Source organism: Buceros rhinoceros, unplaced genomic scaffold (genome assembly GCF_000710305.1).
Source record: "Buceros rhinoceros silvestris isolate BGI_N320 unplaced genomic scaffold, ASM71030v1 scaffold7108, whole genome shotgun sequence".
Lineage (NCBI taxonomy): Eukaryota > Metazoa > Chordata > Aves > Bucerotiformes > Bucerotidae > Buceros > Buceros rhinoceros.
In genome coordinates, this window is record NW_010427376.1 from 72188 (window position 1) to 82861 (window position 10674).

Sequence of the window (10674 nt, forward strand, 5' to 3'; positions counted from 1 at the left end):
ATCAAGTCCACCATGACATAAGGTGCCGCATATAAAGGTACACAGTTAGGTACAGCCTCACTTCAGCGTATTGTGGCACCAAATTGTACCATTCAGTTGGTCAAAGATTTTCTATAAAAGTTAAGTCCTGCATGCACTAGCCAGAACACCTCTAAAGTGGAAGAAGAACTGCATTAGGATGATGAAGTCAAACTCCACTCATCTTCACAGTCAGAGACATGGGACTATATACAGTGACTCAACAACTTGGATACCCCAAGGAGTGTTTTAAACCAACATGACACAACTCTGATGCAGTAACGCACTGCCTTGTCATAACACTAAAGAAACCATTGGACAAGCAGAAAAAACACAAGAATGAGTAAATTGTTTTCTTTTTCAAGTTGTTCTTGGAAAAATATTACTCAGAATACCTCAGCTTTTCTTCACCTAGTTGTAGGTCATTTACTTACATTGCCATAAAAACTTCTCCTCTTTCTCATCTCATGCTGTTATCTCTCCAGCATTTACAGACACAGCCAACACAGTCCTTCCCAACTCGCAGCCTTTGACTCAGCTAGGCATATTACATCCTTGTCACCACCTATTATTGGTCACACCCATTTGAAATTCCTGCTTTTGTAAACAGGAGCAGAAAACTTTCCACAACTGACGTCACCTGAAAGAGAAGTGCTTCCATGCTGCCCCAGATGTATTTTTCAAGAGCAGCCTGTGTTGAAGCACACCTCCACACACACCAGCCCCCACCACCTAGCTCAGCTGCATAAGAGACTATGCAGATACCTAGCATCACTCATTCCCCTCAATGTCATATTCCTATCCGTCTCAAAGATGTTAATATCTATTCCATAAGGAAAAGTACCGTGCCACTTACAGTACACTCACCATGCAATTCAAGAGACCATTTGCCTTCCTTACCCAGCTCTAACCACCCACCTCTTTAGTGGACACTCTCTGTCCCTGTCTGATCAGAAAAATTGAACCCCACTGCAGCAGTGAGTGAAGTAAAGGGATTCCAGTCTGCCTCAAGGGAAAGCCATGCTTCTGTAAGTTTGCCACTTACTTCTTCTCCAAGAAGCTTCCATTCCAGCAGGCAGCTGAGGACAGTATCTGAACAACATTACTGTTTGCAGCAGAAAGACAAAAGAAAACAGATACAGCGGTTATGAACAGTCCCAGCAAATCTCTTCAGCTCTCTCTTCCCTTTCTTCTACAGGAAATGCTGTCAGGATCCCCCCTTCAGAGGCATAGAGGGTAAGCAGTTCATTCAGGATCACGTAATGTCCCTCTTTGAAAGAGGGGATGTTAGAAGTGCCTCCTTTCTACCTATCTGCCCTCCTCACGGCAAGCACATAGGGGAAGGAATTTAAATTAGTCTGTTCACAAGTTCTTGCTGCTTTTCATGAATGCTAAGCACACAATAAGGACAATTTTAGAATTCATTACCCGCCCACCATTTGCAATGTTCTGAGGCAGCCTCAGATTCCCCTAGTTCTGCTCAGAAGCTCTAACCTGGAAGCTTTGTGACTGGCAATTGTCCTCCCCTTGGAAACAACTAAGAACCACACTTGAAAAGGCTATTAAATTTCAAGTGAAAGCATGGCACGGAAGCCAACAAAATTATTTAAGTAAAACTTTCAGCAAAAGGCTTGTCCAGTGCCACAATACCTACTTGACAGAATTAGAACTGTTCTTTTCTAAAAGCTTTTGCCTCCAGACATCTATAGTTTCATCATTTATTAAACAGGTGTAACGTGTTTCATTTATGGTCCGGAAATCATCGGCAGGCAAGGAATTCTGTGAGAAGATATAGATTTCAGCAAAGACAAGGCTTGTAAAACAATTCCTTCTTATTCATAGTCTGCTTTCTATATATAAGTGATAGCCGCTTTATTGTGGTCTCTGAATAGGTTTGGTTAGGAAGCTGTGACATTACTAAGAAGTCCAAAAGAAAAGGCATGGAAAGGTATGGAAAACAAGATCAAATACATTTTAAAAAGAGGAAAAGAAAAAAACCAAAATACCATTTCCTTCCAAAGCCCTCTTAAGTATCACCACATACCACAGACTCAGTACGTCTACTCTAGACCTTCTTCTATAACTCAAAAGCGTATGCCAAACATTTCTTAAAAGAAATAAGACAACAAAAGCAGAAAAAGCAGTTCAGCATTCAGCCCTCCATCCAGCATATCCTGACAAAATCCCAGTTTATGTGGTCCACAGCCCTAACCTCTAATCTCAGACCTCAGTGTCTCAGGAGAAAAGCAGTCCCTCACTTCTAATCTGCAAAGGAGATTGGATTTCCTTCCCTGCTGTTCAAAGCAAAATCAGTGTCTTCCCAATAGCTTTCTGATGTGTCTCTAAAGGCAAGTAACTTTCAGGCACCCCTAAAGAGTTGTAATTTCTAACAGCTGTCATTGTCGGTACAGTCTGTAGGGCAGAATGGACTCCAAAGCAACACTTCATTTTCAGGTGATATTACCAAAAACAAAAGATGCGTTGTGAAAGCTGGGACAGGGGAGCAGACGTGAGAAAATACTTCATTTGGTTTACCTCATATTTGGAACAAAGCACAAATGTTTGGTCTCCTCCAGAGAAGATATGTTTAACAATGTGGTATTTACAAGCATCTGTTGAAGAAAGAGACACAGTTGCATTAGAGGTTGATGAATCCCAGTTACTCCTGTTCCTTTTCCTCCACATTTGCACCACCAGTATCTCAGGTTTTACACAAGAAGCACCTAGGTCCCTTGAAGGCCAGGCTGAAACCACAATTAGAACTCAAGCACTGTGAGGAATGCCTGGCAGGAAGAAAAAGTTGTAATTTTTAAACTGCAACGGGAGTTTTAAAGAGAAAACAAAGCCCTTGGAAATCAGCATCGGTGCAATTCCATGAAAGCTCAAGACCAACAAATGCTGAGCTCCGCACTAAGAAGAGAAAGGGAGAGGGTGCACATTAACAGGGAGAGCAAGAGCTCACCCAGTGATTTCCATAGCGCATTTGGGACAGGAGGAAGGGTTTCTTCTGTTATTTCAAGAACTTTTGCAGAACAATGTCGAGATGTCTTTAGACAGCCATGGGTGCAATTAAGTTATTTACATCCATTTGCGACTCCAAATCGTGCACAGTATGTACGTACCAGGTTTCCCTGAGAGTTGCCCATTGTGAGCTGCCCAGTGACCCTTGACAGGAGAGGGACACTTAACGTTGCAAGTATGGCCTGTTCCTAGCTGGCCTCTTGTTCCACAACCAAATGCATAGATCATTCCTGAAGAAGGCACAAAGGCTAAAGTATGATGTCTGTAACAGAGACAGGTAAAATGTTTGGGCCTTATTTAACAATTAAAAGGAAAAAAAACCCACAAATACAGACTAAAACTTTTTCTCAGTTCCCCTACGGCTGAAGCTGGTGCAAAGCACGGTCTTTACACTAGTACCAATGCTCAGATTTTGCCACATACAAAAGGCAACAGCGCAGCAACAATGTGACTAACCTGCTTCTCATGAAAAAGGATGGAAACTTGAGACCAAAAGGGCTGTTGCTCTAAAGTCTTGCTGAATTAAGATACCGGGTTACAACACAGAGAACAACCCCAATGGAAAAAGAACCTCACTTAGAGGGCCTTAAAATTTTCATGGGAAGTAAAATTTAGATTAGTTTTGACATGCAGGATGCAGAAGCAAGTTTATCCCCCACCCCCTATTTACAAGGCTCAGTGTCAGCATCGACTTCCACAAATAAAACTTCCGATTGCACGCAGGACTCACCTGCCACAAGCAATCTGGGATACTTCACTGCCCATTAGCTCAAGAACTCTTCGGGGGTTCACTTCATCATTCATAGAGTCATGTCCCAGTTGCCCACAGGAACCTGCACCGAACGTGAACACCCCTCCACTCTGTTAGCAAATCAAACAGCATATTCTCCATTTAGGGACCCATGACCCAGCAGTTATCTCTCCGATTCCTGTTTCAGTATGAGCCCAAGCTTAGGCAAAGATTGCTGGCAATTTCCAAAGGATTCAGAAAAGAAACTTGGGTTCTGCTAATAAGCTACTTGCCAGCCTCGGAGACTAACAGAATCATATCTAGGTATGTCTGCATTAGACAAGCTTCCCCACACCATCACCAGATGAGTCTGAAATCCCAGCAGATTTAAACATGGCTGAGTAGCGCACATTTCCATGGTACTTTACGCCCATCTCCGTTAGCGGCTGATCAAAAAGATTGTAATCTTTTATTTTGAAAAGAGCTCCTACAGAACTGATCTTTTACAAGTGTTTTTCCCACAAGAATCCCAAAGCTATCTGTTTAATTACTTTCACAGTGGAACACACTGAGGCATGAAAAAAAACGAAGCAACACCTAGGAAGGGGCAGAGTCAAGCCAAGAACTGAGCAGTAATCTTCCAAATCCCAGCCCTGTCCTCTGTCCACTAAACTATATACCACTTGAAAACAGCAGGTTTGGAACCGGAAACCTCTTGTAAAAGCTGTTAGTGGCTGTTCATTTAAACACTCATTCATTTTGATTTGCATTTCTTTCTGATGGACAATATAAAAAACTTCCAACAAAACACTACTTTCACCCTTTGGATATATGTTTGTTCATCTTTTTGCTCAAAGCTGCTTTCTTGGAGCAATTCACCTAAGTTTTACTATTCGTTGTCATGGATTACTAACACACTTATCTTTGAAAACAGCAAAGGATCACGCTGACAATGAATCTCAGAATAAATTATAACATGACTAGACTTTCCATTTGGTTTCTTTCACTAGAGTCCTATGGAAAATAGTATGTCAGTCTGTTCTCTCCTACCATTTCCCAGGAAACTAACGTGAAACCACTAGGCAGGTGAGACAGCAGCCAGAGCTCCCATGGGAGCGTCTTTACCTTTGTCAGAACCGCTGTGTGTTCCTCTCCACAGCTGATGTAAACAACCTTCTGAGACCGCAACAGCTTCACATGACAAGGGGATTCTCGGTCTGCACAGAAGACAAAGAAAATAAAGGAGCTCTTTCATAAACACAAATCTAAATTTGTGGAAAATTGTTCAGAGCATGAATGCAAATATTGAGAATCTTGTAAAAGTCAACGTGCACTTGCAGTTTGAGAGGTAGATGAGTGCAGCCACATACACCCACCTTCAGCCTCATGCTCCATTCCAGAATCCTCACTGACAACCACAAGTATTTTTTCCAAAACCTGGCTTAGACTGTTTCCATACAGAACCATCCTCACACGCGAGAGACACTAGCGGAACACACCTGACAAGCTGAATCCCAAGGTGTATTTAAACGCCTAGCCTTCCTTCCGCTGTCATCCTTTAAGAAGATTCTCCTGCTTGCACAGACTAATCACAGCCAACCATTAAATGATGCTTTTCTCCTTTACTCTGACATTCTAATCATTAAAAGTGGGTCTCCTGAGGATGAATATGCTAAGATGACATGTTTCACTAATGTAAGAATAAAAGCTAAGCATTTCAAGGAGCAGTACGCCCTCCAAAACAGTTCAGTGTTGAGGGGAGCAGCTGCTTACTTCACACCAACAAAAAATTCAGGTTCCTACCTATGGAAGTTGTCCATTTTAAGACCCTCACCCAAAGATTTACCAGGTGCTTTTTTCTGGGTAGGGAACGGGAAACGGTCACATTTTCATGAATTTAAGAAATAAGAGCAGATTTTTCATTTACTTTGTCCTGTATGTTAACATTCTGATTTTTGACAGAAATGACACTTCTTACCTCTGCAGCATAATTGTTCAAATAACAGTGTTATGTCACTCTGTAAATACTAGTCTGTACAACAGCAATACGAAAACCTTGGCAGTCTGGGAAAGGAATGAGAAAAAAATCTAAACTACAAGTCTACGGTACAGAACACGACAAAACTGAAGAGAAAGTGCGAGCTAAGCTATTTGGAGACTGACACTCAAGCCGCATGCATAATAGCTATGCAAAATTATTCATACGTATTCAAAAATTATTTGGGGGAAAATAATGACTATGTAAGTAAACGGGTGATATAAGCTTTGGCTGGGGCAGCATACGGGGTGCAGGATTTGGGGAAGATATACCCTTCACACCCAGCGCTGATAAAGAAAATGCTGCTTCTTAATGCTACATTGGTGTTAAGGAGTTTTTCTTCTGAATTTTCGGTAACAACAGTGCTACACAATACTCGTGTCTGTAGACTTCCCTGTTCACGTTCACAAAGTATAATTCATCCTATCTTACCATGATTCGCTTACCATAAATATCACGTTTACTACAGCGCCATGTACTGAGAGGTAAGCATCAGAGTATGATCCCTGGCCAACACAGCCCCACCAGCAGATGACCCTTACATGTTCATTTAAGATTAGCCCCACATCACAAACAAGACTCTCAGTGTGCTGGTTTTGGCAGGGATAGAGTTCATTTTCTTCACAGTAGCTAGTATGGGGCTATGTTTGGAATTTGTGCTGAAAACCATGTTTGCAACACAGGGATGTTTTAGGTACAGCTGAGCAGTGCTCACACCAAGTCAAGGTCTTTTCTGCTTCTCACACCACCCCACCGGTGAGTAGGCTGAGGTGCACAAGAATTTGGGCGGGGACACAGATAGCGCAGCCGATCCCAACCGACCCAAGTGATATTCCACACCGTATGATATCATGCTCAGCTTATAAAGCTGGGGAGAAAAGGAAGGAGGGGACATTTTTGAGGTTATGGCACTTGTCTTCCCAAGTAACCGTTACACATGATGGAGCACTGCTTTTCTGGGCATGGCTGAACACCTGCCAGCCAGTGGGAAGCAATGAATTAATTCCTTGTTTTGTTCCACACCAACTTCAAACTAAATATGGACAAAGCATTTCTGAGAAGAGGAAGAAACAATATGAGCACTTCCTTCAACGCCTGTATGTTGACACTCACATTTGAAAGATCTTTCTTTTTCACCTTCCTTCCACTAACATCCACAAGGGGAAAAGAAGTGTTTCTGTTCCTACGAAGTAGGAAAAGCCTGTAGAGTTCGTCCAGAGGCTGTTCCTCTGCCCTCTCCTCCCAAAAGGAGCTGCTGAAAGGTACATATCTGCTCAATAAAAGTATGCAAAAAGTAACACTAGGCCAAAAATCCTTCTTTCACCTAGGAGCAAAATTTTAATACCTCGTTCATCACTTAGTCCCAGCTGTCCTGAGCTGTTCTTCCCCCAGCCAAACACAGCTCCTGAGAGAGAGAGGGCAAAACTGTGGGCTCCACCTGCAGCAACCTGAGCCAAAGGGATCCCATCAAGAGACTTGACACGTTGTGGACTGGCTTGGGAGGGACATTCTTTGCCTAAGCCCAGCTGACCATAGCTGTTTTGCCCCCATGTGAAGAATTGGCCATCTGAAAAAAGATCAGAAAGAATGGTGGGTAAGAGCTAGTCAACAGAAAAGCAAGTTTGTTGAAATGAACAACCACCAGTGCTGGAGGCTTCATTCCCACCCAAGCCTCATGATGGGGGGCGGGGTGGGGGGGTGGAGAGTGGAAAATCAAGAGAGACAAACTTTGCTAAAATAAAAGCGTAGTCTGAAGCCACTGGGAAAATAAACAGACATGCAACAATGTAAAATACAACATCAGACTGCTGTAACTTAGCATAACAGAGAATAGTTCACGTGTGGTAAGGATAATTTCAATACAAAGATATTAATTACACATTTTTCTACATCAAAATGGGAAGCTGTTGAGTGCTTCTGCCACCATTCACCAGCGAGACAGTGGGTGGCCTGCGTATAACATTTTCTTTCTTGACTGTATTGGCAAAGCTGTTCTTCAATATTCATGGTACCTGATCCATTTTACAGCCTCCCACTTGGCCTGAAAGCAGCTGGCACAGCGATGTCCTTGGTTTATTACACAGAAATACACAATCTTGGACACTGCAAAGTAACAGCACGAACTTCAGTAAGAAAAAAAGTGAATGTTACAGCACCTGCTGCCAAAGCCAGGCAATGCCAATTTCCACAGGAAACCTGCAGTATCGTTTGTTGGTTCAATTTCTTTATCAACCTAAAGAAGACAACACTGTTTTAGAATAAGTATCCACAAATACAGTATCACCTTAGGATGAAATCACGCCTTCCATTCAGATATTCATTCTGTACATACACATACCCTGTGGTTCTGAGGCTGAGGAACAGAGTCTTGGTGGCGACACAGATCCATACACAACAGATGCAATTATGCAGTGACTAAAGGTCTTGAGACACTTGACTAATAACTCCAACTACACTTGCTGCTATAATGCTCGATCCAGCCATCTGGAAATGGTGAAAATAGCTGGTTCTTAGTGTCTGTCTCACTATTCTTTTTCAGGCATTACTATTTTTCATGCTCAGTTCCTATGAGTTACAGCACCAAAACCTCTTCAGTGCTTTGCACAGAGAATAACATGTCAAAGGTTCATGCTATCTCACAAAAATGTTATTTTTTAAATGGCACTATCACATTGACATGTGAGCCTGTCTTTCATATCAGAGCCATCTGCAAGTTAAGGACTATCCTTCTACAGAGTCCTTCAACTCTAATATTAATATGTTGTGACCAAAACTCTTCTTTCAAATACTGTTTCAATGACAGCCACTCTAGATAAATGTCCCAAGCTTCTGCTCTGCACTGGATCAGCAATGACAAACCAACTAAGAGACAGACTGCATCTGTTATTGATGTAGCATGCTCCCAACACCATGAAGTACAAAGGGACCGGTTATCTTTATTACGGTGATAGGCTGAGATCTATCCTCTATGAACTGCTTTGGATGGAGGAGTCTTGGTGTCTGCCAATGGCATCATCCACGTGTCCTCGAACTTAACTCTTTTCGTGCTCTGACACGGGTAAGGTATGTTTAATAAATAAAGGAAGAAAACTGAGCATTACCCTGAAGTGTTTGACCACCATTCGCTTCTTGGAACTGCAGTAAGCTGGTCTAGTAGCTTTGCTGCTAATGCGCAACACTGAGTTTCACCTAAAGTGCCAGTTCATGCAGCCATTTGGGTTTCTTCCCTGTTCTTGAAACATATGTCTTATCTCAGACGACTTCCAAGGGACTGGATTAGAGACAGGTATCACACATGGCATTTCTATTTTTGGGTCCTCCCTCGTGCACCTCCTTGCTCTGTACAAAACACGGTGGCATTCTTCATTGAGAAAGCTGAGCATGCTCTGATTTTCTTCTCCATGCCCCAAGCACCCACAGGCAGAAGGCCTGTCCTGCCCAAACCTCCTGAGGACTTGTCTGAGTCCCAAGGGGGCTCAGAGAGCACCAGCACAGTACAGAAAGGGAGAAGAAATCACCCTTACATATCTACATGAGAAGTGCCCAATTACTGACCCTCTAAGGGAAAACAACGCTCCCACTAACTCCACATGGGAAGGCAAGTAACCCTTGATGCACCATACTGCTTTAAGTAAACCTGAACCTGTTAAAAATTTACCTTGGTACTGTCACTGCATCTTCTATAGTGGTGAGGCCCAACTGCCCGTCACTGCCGGCACCCCAGGAGAAGAGCTGACCCTGGTCACTGAGCGCCACGCTGTGAGACTCTCCGCAGGCCACATGCACGATGTGCTGCCCAGCCAGGGCTCCGATTTGCTCTGAGGAAAACAGAAAACCTCTCTGATCACAGGATTCATCCCAGAGTGACACACAGACAGCAGGTTATCTGTAGGTAAAGCCATTCAGACGGCTGATCTGCAATTTAGTTTTAAAACACTTCCTACAAGGGGAAAGCACCAGGTTTTACTCAAAACATGTAGCTGCTGAGCTCTTCTGAAAGCCTGGCCTGCAAGTCATAGGAGAAGAATGGCAGGTACATGCCCCCAAGCACAATGACAGTCTACACAGAGCGCCTCACCGATACAGGGAAACCTATCAGACGAACAACCAAACTTTCCAGGTCTGAGGTTTTCTCATGCAGTTTTGATGTGGGGATCAGCCAGCACCCAGGAGTTGGCAGACCCCGTAAAACATATTTGACCTTCCACACCTCTCATGTCATGGGGATGACAGTGGGGACGAGTCATCCACAGAGTTAATCAACCTATCCAGCCCTTGCTTTACTGCTTGATGTGCGAAGCAGGTATGTTACAACATCCCCTATGCTAAGCTTGGAACAGGTTTGAACTTAAACCTATTACTACCGCTGTCACACATTCATTTAAAAAGTCCCATAAAAAAGAAGCAAAGCAAGATGGCCTTACAAAGGAATCACCATCATCATGGCTTGGCTTCGCAAACGAAGATCTGGGAAGAGTTTTCCCCACGCTTACTGCAAGCACACCGATGGAGTAAACCCTTCAAGCCTGTGCGGTGGATTTTTTAGGTGAGGAACAGCGTGCGCGGAACTGGGCCCACCTGAGGTTCATCTGCCAGGGCCTAGTGAGCTTGGACAGTGACAGCAAAGTCCTCAGGTCATAGGTTTGGTTAGAGTGTCCTTCTCTGAGATGGAGCCTTACAAGGCTAAACGAGCTCCATCTGCCCGGGTTTGGAGTCAGAGTTGTCCTTCTCCTAGGATGGTGCCCGAAGGCTAGTGAGCCCATCCTGCCCGTGGACACACTGTGTCTGACCCTTCAGCTGAGACCTGTCTGGCTTGGGAGACCCCACCGGAGGCACATGCCACCACCAGCACAGCTCTCAACCTCTC

At 43.6% G+C, this 10674-nt stretch overlaps 1 protein-coding gene across 1 annotated transcript in view; it reads right to left on the minus strand.

Moving 5' to 3' along the window:
* Positions 1-10674, minus strand: part of LOC104498473 (probable E3 ubiquitin-protein ligase HERC3) — a 45238-nt gene that overhangs the window by 19917 nt on the left and 14647 nt on the right. Inside the window, exons 2-10 of the mRNA XM_010141858.1 lie at positions 9466-9625; positions 7964-8040; positions 7153-7374; positions 4895-4986; positions 3770-3900; positions 3141-3301; positions 2554-2630; positions 1673-1797; positions 1064-1123 (exon numbers count right to left, since the gene is read on the minus strand). Coding sequence (XP_010140160.1) covers positions 1064-1123; positions 1673-1797; positions 2554-2630; positions 3141-3301; positions 3770-3900; positions 4895-4986; positions 7153-7374; positions 7964-8040; positions 9466-9625 — 1105 coding nt within the window. The remainder of the gene's footprint in view (positions 1-1063; positions 1124-1672; positions 1798-2553; positions 2631-3140; positions 3302-3769; positions 3901-4894; positions 4987-7152; positions 7375-7963; positions 8041-9465; positions 9626-10674) is intronic.